At 43.6% G+C, this 19,771-nt stretch overlaps 2 protein-coding genes across 2 annotated transcripts in view; one reads left to right on the top strand and one right to left on the bottom strand.

The window, feature by feature from the left end:
* rps9 (ribosomal protein S9) overlaps positions 1-19,771 on the top strand; it is a 99,098-nt gene that overhangs the window by 14,973 nt on the left and 64,354 nt on the right. The gene's annotated exons all lie outside the window — the stretch shown is intronic.
* Positions 69-16,474, bottom strand: ttyh1 (tweety family member 1). Its single transcript, XM_061081544.1, has 14 exons — positions 16,340-16,474; positions 14,638-14,867; positions 12,110-12,221; positions 10,624-10,961; positions 8,356-8,451; positions 8,144-8,216; positions 6,343-6,418; positions 6,115-6,170; positions 5,296-5,388; positions 5,119-5,211; positions 4,888-5,027; positions 3,739-3,906; positions 2,139-2,217; positions 69-1,167 (listed from the first exon to the last, which is right to left on the bottom strand). The coding sequence occupies exons 1-14, from the start codon at positions 16,472-16,474 to the stop codon at positions 1,084-1,086; spliced, it is 1,773 nt and encodes a 590-aa protein (XP_060937527.1). The 3' UTR covers positions 69-1,083.

A 19,771-nucleotide genomic window follows, 5' to 3' on the forward strand; every position in this document is an offset into this window, starting at 1 on the left:
TGAATCTGTTATAACGCATGCTGTGTGTGCGTTTCTTGTAGACATGATGGAGACCAGTGTCGGGTTATTGAAGTTATTTTTATTTATATTAGACTCTTGAGTGTAAAAGGATGCCATTCAAAAGGAGCATTGATAACCATACAAACTCAATTCAAGGGGTTAACAAGGGCAGTTGGCGAAGAAGGGGGATTCAATGAAATCTCCAACGTACCATACCATATATACACAAAACATCTTGGAGAGATCTCAGAAGCCCAATGCTATACATAGTTATTATTGCTAGTTACGGTAGGGCTACTGCAGCACCAGTAGCAAGAATCATATTGCTATGTACCTTGTGTCATTGCATGGGATTTGTAGTTCTCCACTCTGTGGACTTGAGTGGCAGTTCTCCATTCAATCGTTAAAACGGGGTCTTGATAGCCCTCAAGTATTTTTTTTAAGAGCAAAGGTTCTTGATTATTCAGATATTATAGACAGTGAGATATACAGAATACCATAAGGTAATACAAGGAAAATACAGAATTGCCACCTATAAAAAGTAATAAAAAAAATATTAGAACCAAGTGAGGGAACTGCATAACCATTCACAGAAAAAAATGTGTCATGTTGCTACGTGCCAGTGCTTTTTTTTTCTACAACAATATTTATATAAAAACTTGAAAATAAAAGCGGTGGTACTGATACATTTAAGAATATAAAACTACAACGTAGTAACGTCATTACCTTTCTGACTTGCCTCACCACTGTTCACAGTTTACACAGAGTTCGACCAGACAAGGGGAAAGAATTTAGACCAAGACCACTTGGTTCTTTGCACAGCCATCCCTAAACCAGCATCACCACTGTCGGTGCAATCAACCGTCCCGTTAGACCCGTTTATTTTAAGTGCTTTCAACAATGATAATAATAATAATAATAATAATATTCAGTGGTACTGACGTTACGCACTTTGAATTCACACCTAGCATTCATTTTATTTAGATTAGTTTCTTTTTCATTTCAGTAAAGTGTCCATTCATATGAAAACTAAACATATTTTTTCTATACATTTCCTAACAAAAATAATAGTAATAATAATAATCAACGTGAATACAGGTTCCTCGAATGGGCGGGGTTGGGGTGTGATTGACCTCCCCCGTAACCAGTCAGCATGCTGGGAGAGTACTGTACTTCCAGAAAACACGACGAGAGACGGTCCAAAGATGGATTGAGACAAATAATAAAGAAAGAAGAGAAGAATGTAAGTTAATCAGGCAACATCAACTCAGACAGAAAGAACACAGAACATTTTTCTCTCACTATCTGACCACTATGTTATTAGAAAATCATTTAGATTTTAAAACTTATCAATTCAAACTCAAGAGAGAAGGAGAAGTACTTGAACTGCCTCTCCTTCAATCCATCGTCAAAAAGTAACTAATTACAGTTTAGTCCACTGAATAGCTTTTTTCCCCGGCATGCAACCACATCTCATGGTCTTCCTCAGCCAGTTTAGTTTGCTCAGTTTTCAAGGATGTAGCTAACCCCTTCCATCCATCCATCCATCCATTCATCCATCCATCCATCATTATACCAATCTCAGCTGGCTTTGGGCGAAAAGCAGGGTGACACCATGGACATAACACCAGTGTATCACAGGGTCAGAAGCTACGTCATTTAACTGAAAATTATGTGATGACCATAGACTGTATATAGGTGATAACATGTCATCATGTAAAGGCGAACTGGTTCTAGCTCCATAATCTTGAGGACCATGAGATGCAATTGAGAAAGAAGCCAGTAAGGGGACACTGTCTTTAAGATCAAGTATTGAATCTATCATTATTGTTTTATTCATTAAAACAGTTTTTGGTCACTTTATTCTTTCAAATGGCCAGATAGTGATAATACAATTCAAAATCATGTTAGTATCAAAAGTTAATTGGTGACAGAGAAAAGACACAAGTTGATATTTTTGGACATTTTGAAGCATTGTGATAAAAACGAGCAAAAGGCCAGCCCTCAGGGTCCTGCGAGGTCGAAGCCCCCCCCCCCCCCCCCCACCACCACGTTAGTCCGTCTGATACTGATTACTGAAGCGAGCGTGTGCACTAACAGCCGCGATCAAGTGCTGCCAAAGGTACATAGGAACTCACAGAGGGGGGTGGGGACTGCCTTTCAGTCAAGGGTAGGCTCTCATAGCCAGGGTTGCCATTGGAGGAAACGTTTGGAGTCCTGTGTAGAGATAGAAAGAGACAACGACAGAAGAGAGGGGGAAAGGAGGAAATGGAGGATGAAGGGGAGAGAGGGAGCAGGGGCGAGACACATTGAGAAAGACAGAGGGGAGCGGGGAACCGCGGGGGTGACGGGAGCCAAGGATAGGCAACAGGAAACAAGGAGAAAGTGGTTAGAAATATAGTGCGGAAATACACAGCACTCAGTTTAACTAGTAGCACCACTGTTGCTCAAGCAGCAGGCGTACAGTCCACTCCCGACTCCTGATGCACTGCAGGATTTATACAATAATCTGCAATTACATGCATTTAGAGCTGGGTGTGACCCACCAGTCCCATTTCTGCTATAACCTTGTTTCCCTAATGAATCTGTTTATCTGCACAATAAACCCCAGAAAGCTTTTAGAGCAATCCTGAGCAGACTCCATCTCGGAGGAGTGGACTGTATTGTTCCTGTTCTGCTGAGTTTCTGAGTCAGTGTCGTGTTTGTGTGTGTTAATACTGGATGTGGGAGTTTCAGGATGATCTGCCGGCATTAGAAGAGGAGGTTAACTAGTCCACGATTAGGTAGCACTAACTAAACTGGGAAGCTTTGACAAGAGAGAGAGAGAAAGGGATAGAACGTAAAAAGATGAGAAAACAGAGAGTGAAGAGGTGGGAGAACCAAGGAGGATTGTGGAAGAGAGAAGCAGCAGGACAGATGCAGAGAGATAACCTGAGAGATGTTGGACACCACAGTGAGGAGACGGATGAGAGCGATGCAGGAGGCCGTGGAGGGGCTGGGTTGGGGTGGGGGGGGGGGTTACCTATAGTCAACCTGAGCCTCACAGCGCCGGAGTTTTTACGACACAAGCAGTAGTCTACTGCCTTTTCGGAGACAGGGCGCCATTTGAGACGAGTCCGTGAAATGAGCGAGCGGCCTACATCGTCTGTCCTGAAACACTCGACAGACGGAGAGACAGACACACAGACAGACAGACAGACCTCTGGAGTTGTGTCTGTTTCTCTGCCTACACTGTAGTCCATATTGACCTGTCTGTGTGTCTGTCTGCAATGCATGTGCTGAACCTGACAGCTCTGTGGATTTGGACTAATCCTACATGGACCATATATATATATATAAATATATCCTATATAGACAAAAGCATGTCAACCTAGCTGACTGCACTGCTACTATGTCCATATACAGATGAGTGTGCATTATGTCCAACATCTGTTGTGTCTGTCATCAGGAGAGATGTGTCTGTTTTGAGATAAAAAGATGATGTGTGTGCTCAAAAGTATCTCAACAGTTCTCCGTCAGTCTCTATGTGTTGTTCACGTTTTCTCTGTGTTGTTATTCTACACCCTGGACCTTTTACAATCCCTGATCCTGCATCAGTACTAAAGTTGCCCACAGGTGCAGATCTCAAAAAAGAAAAAGCACAAACTGCATCCAAGGGCAACTTCCTCCCTCCTCTTGGAACATTCTGTCTGTCTGTCTGTCTGTCTGTCTGTGTGTCTGTGGGTCTGTGTTACTCACGGGAGGGGCGGCGCACTAGAAAACGGGGGTGTCCACCCGGCCCCCGGGTAATTATAGAAGGGGGCCATGGCCCCTCGCTGAGACCCCGAGGCCGTCTGTCTACGTGCCTGATGGGAGGTGAAGGGGTCCTCACTCTCGCTGTCCGAGTCTTCGTACTCCTCTGATTCACTGTCATTGTCCAGGAAAGAGAGAGAAAGCGATGTGAGAGAGAGCAAAGGAATGATGTGTCTTCATACCAAGCTGTATTCATTACTATGGTTACATGGTTCTTACCTCTTAAAACGAAAATACATCTTAAAATATAGCTGCATTTATTCTCTCGGCCACTCATCTTGTTTCGTCAGACACTTACATTCAAAGAAAGCGTGCATCAGATGAGGACTTCAAATGGATTTTCCAGCACAGAAAACATCAAACTGCTGATCTACACAAACTGCGGAAGCAGCACCGATCACAAACCACCTTTTCTCGCTCTGAGCTGACGACACTTGAAAAGGGCTCTGGTGGATTTCAGCAAATCTGGAACAAGCTGCTTCATATCCACATTCTGCAGATACAACAGACCTGAGCTACTGCTGCAAACCCCTGGTGCTAAACTGTCAAAAGCAAATGTGACTGAAAATGGATTAAGGAGAATCCAACATTCAGCTGTTATGGGTCAATTTGATGTAATTCTATCATATTACTAGTATATTGTACTTGAGCTAGACGAAAATCCCACAAACTAAGTATTAGATCAGTATGTTTCTGCATCATATGCCAAACAGCATGATATGACCTGCAGAACCTCCAGCTTTCATGAATAGAGGCGTGTAAGATAAGACAATTCTTCATTATTCTCCCAACGGGGAAATCTGCTGTGTTACAGCACCAAAGAGATTAAAAATAGGCATTAAACACAATATAATAATACGATTTAAATAATGTATAAAGTGTAAACGCTGTATACAGTGTACAGTATATTCTTTCTAACACTCTGGGAAAAGATGGATTTATTTCTTCCATATTTATGGTGGGCAATTCATGGTGGAGTGTGGAAATAGATATTCCCTACTTATCTTTATTTATACATTGCAGTACATATGATGTATATAAATATGAGTGTATCTACCTATGCACAAACACACACATTGACAGTCCCTCTCTCACCTGGGGAAGCTCCTCCAGGCACCGGGCAGAGAGCAGAGGATGGCAGTGAAGGCCAGAGCAGAGAGGAAGGAGTACAGGGAGAGGTAGAGCAATCCCTCCATGCCATCATAGCACAAGCCTTTCAGTGAATCGATGTAGTCCTACAAGAGAGGAGCAGAAACCAAAAGGAACGAGTGATGATAAAAAGAAGCAGTGGCGTGGTAATTTATAATTTTATGTCAAATAGATTACCTTATTCAGACCCCTGCAGTTCAGCAGAGCCACCAGCTGATGGAAGTTTCCCTCTGTGGAGTTGAGTATCTGTTGAACCTCCCTCAGTGATTTCTGTCGTTACAAAAACATTTTGTGAGAATATGTGAGAAAAATGTTGTGTTTCTCGTGAAATTGTGTGTTTAAGTGAGAACGTACCTCAGCTTTGGGGAACTGTGTGAGAGAGTTTCTGTCCAGATTGGAGAGGTGTGTGTGGATGTTTGACAGCGCCCTCTGAGACTGGGTCAGCACCTGGACACGACATCAGTGGAATTTTACTCCTTTATTTTGCTTTCTTCCTCAAATATACAATAAATATGCTGAGACCGTTGCTATTTAACTTCATTGGAGGACAGGACACACAGCTACACACAAAAACATAATGTATGTTTGAGCAGGTCTGACATAAAATATGCCATTTGAGATGAGTCAGTAAAGGTCTGACGTGTAACATGGTACATACAATAAGACATTTTGTTTTTATATATATGCTTAAAACATCGATACAATTCTTCATGAATGTTAGACACTGTTTGAAATATCTTTATTTTATTGTTTGAATGATTGATCAATTGATTGACTGACATATGACTGAAGATATTTACATGGACAACAATGTTCCAATTATGACACGATTAAGCCAATAGTCTGAATTAGACTCTGCTGGATGAGCAATAATCAAATTAAGTGAGTATGTGTGGAGTATTCTGACCGTATAGTTGCATTATGTCTTAATTGCATTATTACGTCCTGTTGGAGTTTTACTGCATTTTCTGACAAACCAACATGCTTGACGACGCATGTCCTGGGTTCAAGTTTGAACAAGTAGTAGGAAATAACTTTGACGCTAGTGATAATCAGACAATACTCTATAAAATGTAAACAGGAGCATGAATGGGATATCTGATCAGCAGCAGTAATGTCAGAATATGATCAGTAGTCAGATTATTGGGCTCTGTGTTAACATGGTGGCTTTACCTGCTGGAATGGACTGTTCATGCGCCTGCCGCAGGTCAGGTAATAATCCAACACATCTGAATGGCCAAACAAAACACCAGCCCACAACACGTCAGCGCACAAAAGAAACATTTAACTGTCGTTATATTGACTTCTGCTGACATATGTACAACCCAGTGCGTGGCTGCTCGCTCTTCCAGAGAGTGCTGCTGCTCTGGCACTGGGGAGGTGGGGGGGTTAACTCTGTACCTGAGCTGGTCCCAGTGTTGAAGTTGGTGGAGTTGAGGACAAATGTGTTTGGGTCCGTGCAGAAGTCACTGAGAGCCTGGCGATGAAGAAGAGTGACAGGAGGAGTGAGGAAGGGTGACAGGAGAGGAGAAAAGAACAGCGAGAGAGAGAGAGAGAGAGAGAGAGAGAGAGAGAGAGAGAGAGAGAGAGAGAGTGGGAGAAAATGATCACAAGGGAAAAGTTAGCAGACACACTGACCGACTGACATATTTTCCACCTCAAGTATCTGACAGCAGCTCACAGTATAGTGACAGTTATCGATCAGCCTTCATCACACTGTCCTGGATAAAACTGGGCTCCTCTTTCCATGACATCATCACTCATACACTTAGTCCCATATCCCTGTTGACCTCCTTTTCCAAATCCCGCCAATACATTGTTGTAGCCTACTTTTGCAGAGGAAGTTATTAGTTCAGGGACGGTGATTCCATGAGACCAGGAGAGGGAGCGAGAGCCACACGGAGAGGCCGACCGAGCCTGAGACAGAACAGGGTGGGCCGGCTCGCAGCTGGCCCATTGTTTCTCCGTAAATGACCAGGGACAGAGCGGCTCTGTCCGGACCCACAGGCCTTGGGACATCTCCCGCCAGCTCCACATGACACAGAGGACTCTTAAAAAACGTGCAGCGGAGCAGAAAAACAGCCATTTACCCCCCCCCACACCCCTTTAACCCCCAGACCGAGACAGTCTCCCCTTTAGAGAGCACCACCAAACTTCCCTTTAAACTTTTCTCTCTGTGTTCTTTGTTCTCCATAAATGTCACCGTGCTGAAAGAGGCTGCGTTGTCTGGACTCGGATGGTGTTGTTGGACTTTCAGCTGAACGTGGTCCAAGGACATGTTTGAGATATTTATTTGAACAGGATGACATTCACACTTGGGCCTCCTTGTCCACTCTGTCCAAGGCCTCAAGGGGCCTGGGAAGAGTTGCAGCCTCAAGCTTTACAGTGCTGATGGAAGGCTGATGGTCTCTCTCTCTCTTTCTCGCTCTCCGTCTCTCTCCTTCTCTCTCTTTCACTTTAGCTCGCTGTGTCTCTCAAACCAATCTCGATGCACTCTCCCGCTCCTCCTCTCCCCTTCCTCACTCTCGCTGAAAGGCCCCACTCTTCATCTTCTATCTTTGCGTCTCGGAGCCAAACGCCCACACACTTGCAAACACACTTACAGGAAAAACCCGCACTTTTGCGCACAAACACACTTTGTACACAAACACGCTCATGGACACGCGCATTGAATCTTTAATCTCTGCCCCATTTTCCTGCCATTTTGGTCTTCTGCCACGACTGCAGTGTTCCTGGGGAGGCAGCTCTTTTCACAATGGGCACAATGGGCACAGAAATCACACACAAACACACACACACACACAAACACACAAACACACAAACACACAAACTCACACACACACACACACACACACACACACACACACACACACACACACACACACACACACACACACACACACACACACACACACACACACACACACACACACACACACACACACACACACACACACACACACACACACACACATCACGGGTCAGCCTCTTAAAGCTCTCTTCCCTCAGCTGGGGTCCTCCAATCCCTCCCATGACAGCCCCATTCACTTCCTCTTCCTCCCTCCCTCCCTCCCTCCCTCCCTCCCTCCCTCCCTCCCTCCCTCCCTCCCTCCCTCCCTCCCTCCCTCCCTCCCTCCCTCCCTCCCTCCCTCCCTCCAGTCCTGGCCCTGCTCACCATCCCAGCTTCACTGGATCTACTCACCACTACAGTGGCCGTCTCCAGGCCCAGGGAGCCCCAGCTCAGGAACAGAGCCAGCCATGCCAGCACGGTCATCCTGTGGGAGAACGACACAAACTCTTCAGCCAAGAGGACACCATGATCACCAGCTCAGTCCAGTGCTGTATGGTTTGTTGGTCTGAAGATACAAGCGTGTGTGTGTGTGTGTGTTTGTTTGTTTGTGTGTGCGTACTCACAGGATGAGCAGCCAGCGGGCTTGCTTGGCCAGTCCCAGCAGGATGAACAGACACACTATGAGGTCAAGCAGCAGCAGCAACACGTATGACAGCCACCTGTGATAAACATACATGCACAAGGTTATTCTCTACATGAGACACAGTTGTCTGGTGAAAACAGACAATGTTTTTTTGACCTTGAGTGACCTTTCATGCCATGTTATGCCACAGGGAATTAATTCAGAAGGAACTAAACTTTTCTTTTAATCTATATGGTCTATAGTTTTCATTTGTTTTCTTATTGTAGCAAATACTTGTCGTAAAGATTATTCCCACAGTGATAGTTGTTTTTAGATTTCCTCTACCTCAGACCAGATGGTTCCATGAGGGTATAGTTAAAACCTATTATAGCAGATTGCAATTTTGCTAAACTGCAACTGTAGCTTTTTTGTTGTGTCTTTGTGCAGAAGGGACTTCAATAACAGTTTCTAGTTTGCTGGAGTATGAAACATGACGTCTTCAGGGATGTCTTGGTAAGAATTGGGGACTATCTGGATTTAATGTACAGTATCAAACTCCAGCCCAAACACATGGTATCCCCCTTCACACAGTAAACACATCTACACTCTACACTGATAAAAGCACATCATAAAAATAGCTGTTTCTACATTCGGTCGGGGTCCTGATGTAGAGTGTGCTGATTCTCTGTGACACTGCTGTGACACTGCTGTGACTTACTGGGACTCGTGAGCGGGACTTAGCCGTTATTATTGTGACACATGTGTTTTTACTGTTATGACAAATCAAAATGTCAAAAAGGCCTATGGGTGTGTTATTAGTCAGCTACAACATACAGTTTATGAGTGCACTAAAGACAGATATGGACTAAAAATATACGTTGTCATCTTTCTTTTTTTTTTTAGATGTGTCTCTTTAAACTATAACCTTCCAGCCCCTTCAGTCATGTTCTCATGCAGAATCACAACAGCTGAGATGTGTAATATTATTAATCAGACTTTAATAACACTGCAGATCTGAAAAAAAATATATTTATGTTTCTATCAAACAAAAGATCACATTCACTCAGCCTGTGCTCTGCTGGAAGAAGATTAAGTTTGTATCTTGTTCCTGTGATGTTTGAGATGAGTCAGACACAAAAGTCCTCTCCTTGAGGTCAGGGAAGTTGTGTGGTCGGGATGAGGTTTGTGTGTTTGCAGTCTGTTGATGGGAAGCAGGTCTTTTATATTATAACCCACTGACATTAAATAGGATAAACTATAATCGTGGGCTTTTACTAATCAATTAAAGTGTCTTCATCATGGGATATGGAAGATAAAAGCATCCTGTCAAGCCATTACGTGCACGAACGCTTTGTCGTTTTTGAGGAATGAAAAAGTTTCCACTGCATCACCCAAACAAATGGATCTTAATAAACATGCAGTATTTATGAGAGTGTGGGGAGGACAGTTTCCTCAGACTCATGCAGAGCTGAGAGCAGGGGTGTGGCTGCACTGACACACACAGATTATTATCCATCGAACGCCTCTGTGTGTGAAATCTACTCTTTTTGACCTTCTCCTGCTCCTGCAGAACAAATGACAATTCCCATGTTCCAGTAAAACGATGTGTCAATAGTCTTGATGTGACGTAAATGATTGAAATGGAAGATTTGACAGATGAGTGTTAGCGGGGCTCTAAATGTCGTAAACCCAGATTGTCTCATTAGAAGAAAAAAAAAGATAAAAATTAACTTCCTCCGTCTTTAAGAGGGATCATTACGTCTTACACAATCACCACAAGAAAGACGAAGATTTTATATGGAAAAACTAATAAATGTCAAATGGGAAACAGCAAAAGAACATTAAAAGTCGTAAACTGGGAGATGCCTACTGCCAATGTTTGCTGCTGTGCGTTAAGCAATACACATCGTTTTCTGATTGCAAAATCTCAAGTATTGATGTTTCTTTATTTAGTCTCTGCAAAAACAATACAGACATTTTCTGGAAACAACTATTAAATTAGTTTTTTGTTGCATGAACTCAACTCAGATATTTTTGCAAAGTTCACATAACAAATTAAGCACTGTCTCTAGTATTCTAACTAGCATCAAATCGTATTGATTTAATGGAATTTACTTTGAAACTTTGAGGGAATTAATTGGAAATTTTGGACCATTCAATTAACTCAATTGTAGCGGAAATTAATGACCATGTAATTTGATGCATATTGAGTCTTAGACACACAAGTTTGACACCTGGGGGAATCTGTCCACTTGGACTGCGGCCTCACCTGTAGTCTTCATTGACCATCAGTGTGTTGGCCGCCCAGCCAGGTGAGAAGGGGGTGGGCATCAGGCCGTTGGTGGGCACCAATGTGGGGGCCACAGAGGGCGGAGCCGGTGTGAGAGGTATGATGGACGCCCCACTGACGCCGCTGTCATTCGCCAACCCTGTGTCGATGCCGGACTGAGCCAGAGAGATGGAGGAGAGCAGGTTGATCACGTTGTCAGATAACCGCCGGCAGTTCCGCGTGGACACCAGGAAGGGTTTACTGCCGGTAAACAGCTCCTCCATGGTGGACAGCGGGCCAGAGACGGACAGCTGCAGCCCAGAGATTGTATCTGAAATCTGAAATGGGAGGACGGAAGAATGTGAGGGGAGTTAAGTGGCGTGGAAACCACAGAGTAGAGGATGTTGATGCTCATAAAGTCAAGTTCAGCAAAGAGTGGGTGTGTTATGGAGGATGAAAAGTAGAGCAACTTTCTATTGAATGTCCCAGAGAGATTACAACACAAGTTAGAACTCTGGTCCTGCAAAGTGCTTCAAGTAAACTTTAGGGCTAAAATGAAAAATCCTCATATAAGTTTGAGATCATGCTTCCTCTTCGTCTGCAGTTGACTTCATATTCAATGATTTCTCTGATGAACCTCATCTACCAGCTTCAGAATTCCTTTGCTTCTCCACCTGAGTTTTCTTTTTGTTTCCCTTTCAGAGAAAATCGTTTCATTTATAATTATATAATCTTTAATATTATATCATGTATATATACTTATGCTGTTTAAATAATTTAAAATTTTGCTACTTGGGATATTAAGGATCACACACAGATACAATTAAATTAAAATATAAGTCTTGAAATGGCTCCAGTGAACTAAGGTTTAATAAAAGTTTAAGTTTACTACAGAATGATCTACATTATTATCTCTTTTAAAGATATCTTTGGCCTTTATTTGACAGGACAGGGGAAGAAATGCAGTAGAGGACGAGGATGGAGCTGAACCATCGCCGGAGGACTCAACCCTTCATACATGAGCATCCACTCAACCAGGCGAGATATTGGGACCGAGGTTCAGATTACTGGTTTAAATGTGGACCTATTCTCCGGCTTAGTTATTGCTTGACTAGGGTTAGATAAGAAATCCTGCTTTAGTTATGATTATTGTTTTGTTTCCATCGATGGATCAGAGCAGATTCACTTGTGTTGCTTTTCACAGTGTAAGGACATTTAGCAGTCTAACACACCAACCACTGTCTGACCACATCGGGGAAATCAATAACACAAAAGTTTTTATCGGATTTCCCTCCTCTCTCTGCAGACCACATGTAAGCATCAGCACATCATCTCTGTTTCTGTCTCTTTCTCTCTCCCACACACACACACACACTCAATCACACGAGCACACACACACACGCGCGCGCGCACACACACACAAACAAACACACACAGCATGGTAGATCGTCAGCTTGACATTTTACTTGCGGAGAGCAGCACTCACCAGCAGATCGATGGAAGCTAGCGTATAATTGGCTGTGAGAAGAGACGAGGTCAACTGATACATCCCATCATTAGCCTCGCTGTTGCCATAGAAACCGATGCCTATGGCAACACTGCAAAGGGAGGAGAAAAAAAGAGACATGAAAACATTGTGTGGGGGGGGGGGGTAGAGGAACAGATAGCAGAGGCATAAATGTAATGTTTAATTCAGTGTGTAAGTACATTTTAAATGAATGTGACACAAAGAGACAGAGCTGGTGAGGATGTGATATGAGCGCTCGGGATGAGCATTACCCTCAGTGGAGCGCTGGGGAAGGAATAAACAGATGATGGGGGGGGGGGGGGGGAATCTGACTGACTCTTAGCACTCGACGGTTAAGCTCCAGCAAGGAAAATATTCGAAATGTTAAACATAGCGACGTGTTTACACATCTTTCTGTTATTCAAATATTCAGATTAAGGCCCGGGCCAGATGTTCATCAAATCCCCTCAAACGCCAGAGGAATGGTACGGCCCAATCTCCCACAAAGTATGTGACCCAGATTAGAAAGCAGGGGGGGAAAAGAGGAATGTGTGTCTGCGTCTGTGTGTGCTCTGCATTTCAAGCTGGCGAATGGGAACGCCATCTAATGCGGCTGCGTCGACAAATGACACAAACCGCTTTTGTGATTGTGACCAAAAGGCCACCGTCTGGAGGAAAGACAGTTTCACTTGAAATATTTTCAAGAGGAGAAACTGCAGCTCCATTTTTTTCATCGGGTCTAGAACAGAGGGCATCAGAGGAGAGGAAGACATTATATTATATTACATTAAGGTCCATAAGGGGGAGACATGTATGTGATGGCATCCTTATGACGGCTGAAAACATCTCCCCAGTACATTATGTTCTGTGGTATAGCAACTAGGATGCATTACTGGGAATGGACTGGAATATTAAATTGCACAATAATTGCATTATAGCATTAAGCTGTAGATTTAAAAGGTCTGATGCAGTAGAGCTTCTCCTCCGTGACTTGTGCTGCAGCTTTACAAGAGCGTGAGCGACAGACGTCAAGCTGCATCTCTTTGTAGAGTAGAGCTTAGGCCAGGGACTGACTGGATGACTCCAAGTGGGTAAAAGACTGAACTGGGCATGCTCAGATATTCCCCTCACACACACACACTTACACACACACATATAGATGAGGAACCAGTGAACACACTCTGTTGCCACAGGCCTGTGGTTGGTAAACAGCAACACAACATGACCATCAGCTGTCATCCAGGCGTCCTTTCCTGTGCATGACATTGGTGACTGTGTGAGAGTCTCAAAAGCACATGATGATGGTGATGATGATGATGATGCAGAGGGTGACAGCTTGTGAATCACAGCCTTGTTGCTGTTGCACCTTAAAGGCAGTGGTGGAAACTGAGTACATCTACTCAAGTATTCTACTTAAGTAACCTGTACTTTGCTTGAGTATTAACATGTTACTTTACATCACTCCACTATATTTCAGAGGGAAATAATGAACTAAGAGTACGAGTAGTAGTTTCTGATATTTTTGTTCCTTTCTTGTCACAATTTCATAAATGTGAAACTGATGAGTTGTTTCCAGTTCCACCGAAAAACATTTTCCCTTTTAACGTCTCAAACTGTTTCTCCTAAAATAAACATTTTTTTCAACGTCTTGGGAAATAAGCTGGTTGGATTTCTAGCCGAGATCAATATCGCTCTCACATCTGTGCACTGGATATGAATGATGTGTTTCAGCCAGCAGCAGATTATTTTAGCAGAAGGAACGGAAGTCGAGGGAAACAGTCAGGCTTTGTCCAAAGAGAAGAAATTCCTTCCACCAGTGAAACTAAAGCTCAGTGATTAACGTCTTGTGTTTTAATTTTGCTTAGTTTGGAAACCAGCAAACTGTAAATAAAGAACTGACAAGTTGCTTTGAATAACCGCAATTGCTTATGTAATACTCCATAGCAAGTCAAAGTCCTGTTTTCAAACTTAAATATCTATATAATAATGCCTCTGTGACAATAGATTTTTAATACAGATCCATCAATATGTAAAAACATTGAGTTGTTGTTGCTGGTGAAGATGGAACAACATTGAAATACTTTGTATGCAGTTTATTCCAGTGGTTACTAACAAAGGCGCCAGGGTTCTTCCAAAAATCTGCAAGATATATCTGAGGGGTGTAATAAAAAGATAACTGTGGCAGTGTTATTACAATCTTCCCTTATTGTGAAATATCGGATTTGACAAGGGGCCTTAACTAGATACTTCTTATTTATGGGCTTTAAGGGTTTCTAAGGGTGTTCTAAGTTAGATTGAACCAATGCTGATAAAGTTACACATATTTTATTAGTCACAGGGGTCCTTTTATTTTCTATATTTAATGTTTTGCAGGACTCGTACTTATTTTATAGTGAGTAAACAATCCGAGTACTTTTTCCATCACTGCTGGAAGGTGACCTGTGTGTAATGTTGTAAAAAAGTAAGAGCTCTGAGGTTGATGATGACATCTGACTCCTCCTCCTCACCAACACAGCGTGACAGATGCCACGGCCACCCACGTGACGCAGCAGATGCCCCTCCCCTTCTTCCCGCTGTAACCGTGACCCGTGCTGCCATCTTCATCCTCCTCCTCCTCCTCTGAACCCTCGCCCCGGTCACCGCGGTGGCAGCAGCAGTAGTGTATGAGGAAGGAGAGGACCACCAGGAGGGAGACGACGAGAGCGATGGCCGATAAACTGGACAAAACCAGCAGAGTCTGGAATGGAAGTGGTGAAGAGGAGGATCAGTCAGCGGATGAGTCAGAGAATGTGAAAAATTATACTTTAATTCCATATTTACAAGAGGAGATGAGCAATTGGAGAAAGTAAAATAGCAGCTAATCCCGTTAGATTCCTTAGCTTTTCTTATTGTTCCGCCCCCATTAGCAGTAGGAGATGCTGATTAAAAAGGTGTGAGTCTATACATTGTGTGATTCAACGCAGCAGGAGGTGTAAGGGATTCAGATTCACTCTCGACGTGCACTCTGCAAATAGACGGACAAATTTAACACTATTCATTTGAAGGGACTCTTGACCGTCTCTGGGGTTTAACCCTTAGATCCCTGATCTGTCTGAATATTAATGTCACTAAGCCACGTCAGACTTTCACTTCTGATCGGGCTCCATGTCATAAAGTCAACATTACTGAAATGCTTTTCCCTCCAACGCATAACTACAGTATTATCCTTCCTCCATCTGCCCGTCTGTCACTTCCCATTCCTCCACCTTCCCTCCATCTCACCTCCTGTTCTCACCCAACCCCTCCCCTCCACCCGTCCCTCTTTCCCCACGCTCTCGCTCGCTCCCACTCTCTCTCTCTCCCCCACTCTCCCCTCGCTTTCTTTCTATCCACACCACTGAATCTCTATTAATAATCTGTGACCTACTTAAATACATTCACTGCCACTCTCTCTCTCTCTCCCTCTCTCTATTCCTCTCTCTCTCTCTCACTCCTACTCGATGTGCCTTCCCTCTCTCCATCTCGCTGCCCGTCTTCTGTTCAGCAACCTCCTCGCATTACTCATTCCCTCTCTCGCAGCACTTTCGGTCTCTTTTGTCTTTCTATTCTGCAGGATAATTTGCTTCCCCCCCCCACCCTCCGTCTCTGAAGTCACAAACACGCACTGTGAGACACGGCTATAGCTGGAGCGTTTTACATGAGAGCCTGCTGGAGGAGAGGAGAGAGACCTGACATTTTGCTGCAGAAACTGCTCAGTTCAGTTCAGACCACAGCAACCTGCAGGAGGACTCAGTGCATGAGGAATCTTGCGCTTTCCTTGAGTCTGAATCACATGAAACGTCTCAAATTTGCATGCAGAGAAGCAGAGCTGAGAAATTATGCATCAAAGCATGTAAATCAAAGTAGAAACATTAAACAGTTTAGCTCAGGGGTCTGGTGCCATCTTCAAACCAAAAATGAAGTAAATATATTGGCACGAAAACAGGAGTCGGCAGGCTCTCACCACTTCTCTGCAGATTGCTCTTGTAAAGTCAGGGATTTATGGAGCAATTGATGGAGCCATGTAAAGCAAATTGCCCATTCACCCAGCAATATAGCACAGTATCCCCCATACATTTCTAACTATTATGGTGTAATCATCATTATGCCGTGTGGCGCCTCAGATTTGACAGATGAAGTGCAGCATGTGGTTACGGTGTCATGTGAGCGGTCGAGGCAGGTGTCTGTTACCTGCTGGTACTCCCAGCTGTCGGGGATAAAGAGGTTGTCCCTCATCTGCATGCTGAGGTCCAGCCGGGGGAGGGCGTGACATACCCGCACCCACAGCGAGGGACTGTAGCTGGGCACCGTTGTCATGGCAGCCATTTTCTCCTGCCACTGGTTCCCTCCTCCACCCTGCGGGAGGAAGGAAAGAGGGGTCAAAGGATGTGAGGTAAGAGCAGAGGAGAAGGAAAAGTAGGTAAGGAGGAGGTGAAGGAGCCGAGAGGGCAGAGAGGTCACCGACCCCACCCCCTCCTCCTCCTCCGCCCTGATGCAATTTATGATCAGTGATCACCTGAGCAAGGTGCAGATCAAAATGTCAGACATAGTTACTGGAGAGGAACTCTCAGGAGCATAAATCAGTGCAGACACACACCTCACACACCTCAGGCCCAGGGGAGGTGTGTGTGCCAAGGTTCAGGTAATGAGCAGAGTCCAGCCTCCTCGTGGCAAACTCAATCATTTACATTCAGTTCAACACCGGACCGGGTTATCAGTTTAGATTGTTGGGGACAGATACACACGTGAACCTTCTTTTGTTGTTTGTATGTGATGTGTTTAAAGCTCTAACGATTTGTTGACTAATCCAGTAGCTGAAAATTAACATTGACCTTAATCATATGTTAATCAGTTTAGACATTTAATCAAGCAAACAAAAACAAATCTGCCAGTTGTAACTGTTCAAATGTTCAAATTTCAGCTACTCGCACATTTAAAATCATCTGAAGTTGAATATATTCAGGTTTTGGGCTTTTGCAGACAAAATAAAATATTTCTCTTCTGGATAGTGAATTGCTATTTTTGACATTTAACTGCACAAATGAATTAAAGATTGGACCCCCCCCCCCAAAAAAAACAATCAACCGATTGATTTCTAATAAAAAACAAATAATGGTAAGTTATGGCTTGTTGCATTTTGCCTTGAGCACATGTAAAACATATTACATGATAAAACGTGGCTGTTTTTCCACAGACCCTAACCTTATAAAACATGGTATGTGCTATAAGGGCTGAAACCTATATAGGGAATATACAGGGGCCCTTTGAAGTGTTCTAGTGGTAGAATATATTTGAGGCTGTATTTAACTCCTACACCAGCCTCCGTTTAGAGCTCAGCATCCCTTACTTATGGCCGACTAAGAGAGAGAAAGTAGGGTAAATACAAAGGGCAAATCCTGTTAGCCAAAACACACAGTGGAATCCTCATTACAATGACAGAGCCTAGGGAGAACAGGGGGCAAGACAGAGGCTGGCCGGCTTCTGATACTGGCCGTCCCGATTCAGAGCTTTACTCCTAAAGAAAGAGGCGTTTTAAGTCCAGAGCACAGAGACGACCATTCACAACAACAACAGCACTGATGCTTAAATATAATAGGTTTTCACAACTCAATACAGACAGATACAATTCTGCATTTGAGTCAAACACGTCGAATGGATTCTGAATTCGATACTTGTGTAGGATTTTATTATCTTCAAATGCAGCTGCTATGTTTTCAGCACAACTTTCAATCAGCACAGTATTGGACCCAAGTGAGGCTTTCTGCTCCCATTGATTCAGGATCACAATCCACTGTTTTACTGTGTTGAGCACTGTGCAAGATGTAAGTTTAGATCGAGCCGCATGTCGATTGCAGTACAACACAATTTGCCCCATTCATATGTGGGCCGGAGGTGCCCCAGAACAAGTTAACACTTCGCCCCCAGGCCAGACAGGCCAGACTCTGAGCCCATTACAATAAGTCTGTTCACCTTAATGGTTCCAGCAGCTCAAGTGTCACAAATCGAATCATTGCCAACACTCACTTTCCCTTATTAAAACTGAACATAATGGTTCACACACAGTGATAACTACATCCATCCTCCATCAGCAGAGTAAACAGACTAAGGACTCATGGTCTTAAGTGAATTATTAGATATAATGTATTATTAGCAACATTTATTAGATTTTAAAAGGGGGAAATGTTCTTAAAAAGCTGAGTAAAGGCTTATTCTTCAAAAGAAGAATCAGTGTACCTGTTGTGGTAACAACCGCCAACAATGTGGGTCATTATGAAAAAGCATTTCCCTTGACGGACGACGACACTGTGCTAATAATGATTTTCACTGTTACGCAAATGAGAGGTGACACAAGCAGAATGCATCATATAAAACCTGTTATCGAACAATAACAGATAAAGAAACACAAATAACCAGCAGGTCTGACACCAGGTCCAACTGTGAAGTCACTTCTTGCACAATATTCACTCACTCCAGATAAACAAGTGAGGAAATAAAAAGTGAGGACAGACAGAAGGTCAGAGTTCAGGTGCAGATTGTCATGCAAACCCCCCCCGAAAGTTAATGAGGCAACCTGCTGAGAGTGAAGGGGGGGGTTCACGGTCCTGGAGCAGCAGTTACTCAGCAGCTGTCACAGATAGGAAGCCTCAAGTTGACGTGATGCCTCCCTGCACGCTTGTTATCATGCCTGTTACCGTTGCATAACTGGAGGCGGACAAAACGTGAGTTTGAGCTCAGACGGTGGAGAGAAAAGAAAGAGGAGAAAAAAAAAAAAAAAAGGAAGAGATGGTGAACAAAAAAACCAACGAAGCTCACGCGACCATGAGCTCTGAAGAGCAAACCGAGCAGGAGGATAATTCTGTCTGCACAGAGCGGAACACGGAGAATGGAAAGCTCCATGATGTCTGAATGTAAAGAAAAGAGCCATTTTGTGAGGCAGTGAAAGAGACTGGGGCATTTGTGTCAGCTGGAATTAGGATATGAAAAGAAAAAAAAAATCTTCATCACCTTCATCTTTTTTTTAAGAGAATACAACTCTGTGCATCACAGAATAAAAATGATGTCGCTATTTTGCTGCTGAAATGACTCACATTTGCAGTTTGCCTCATAAAATCCTCTCTAATTCACCTGACAGCTCCGAGTGGTCCTCCAACAGCCGCTTAACAACAACCTTAATGACTGTAATTTATGAGGGAGCATTACAGCCTCGTCACACACTCCATCGGCCAGGAGAAATGAATTTACATCTCGCTGAAGGGTTTACAAATTACCTTTGTCTGCTGAAGCCACTACATCTCAATTAAAATTCAATTTTCACATCACCTTCGTTTGCCCCAAAAAAATGAAGGTCCAGCTCCGACAATGAGCCTCAGAGTGAGTGCAGCTGAGCGAAGGTGAGTGCAGCTCCTAGTCAGTAAGTCAGAGCAAATCAGTGCATTGATGTGTGCAAGAGTCCAGCAGGAGAAGTTGACGGCGACAAAAAAATGCCTCCACACTAACGACCGTAGCTGGAAAATCCCACACGGAATTAAATATTAAATTATCCTGCAGATTAAAGATTCTGGGAGAATTCAAAGACAGATGAAAGAGCAACTGGGTGGGAAATTATCGGATGCAATCAAAACA

The sequence above is a fragment of the Limanda limanda genome, chromosome 11 (assembly GCF_963576545.1).
Source record: "Limanda limanda chromosome 11, fLimLim1.1, whole genome shotgun sequence".
Lineage (NCBI taxonomy): Eukaryota > Metazoa > Chordata > Actinopteri > Pleuronectiformes > Pleuronectidae > Limanda > Limanda limanda.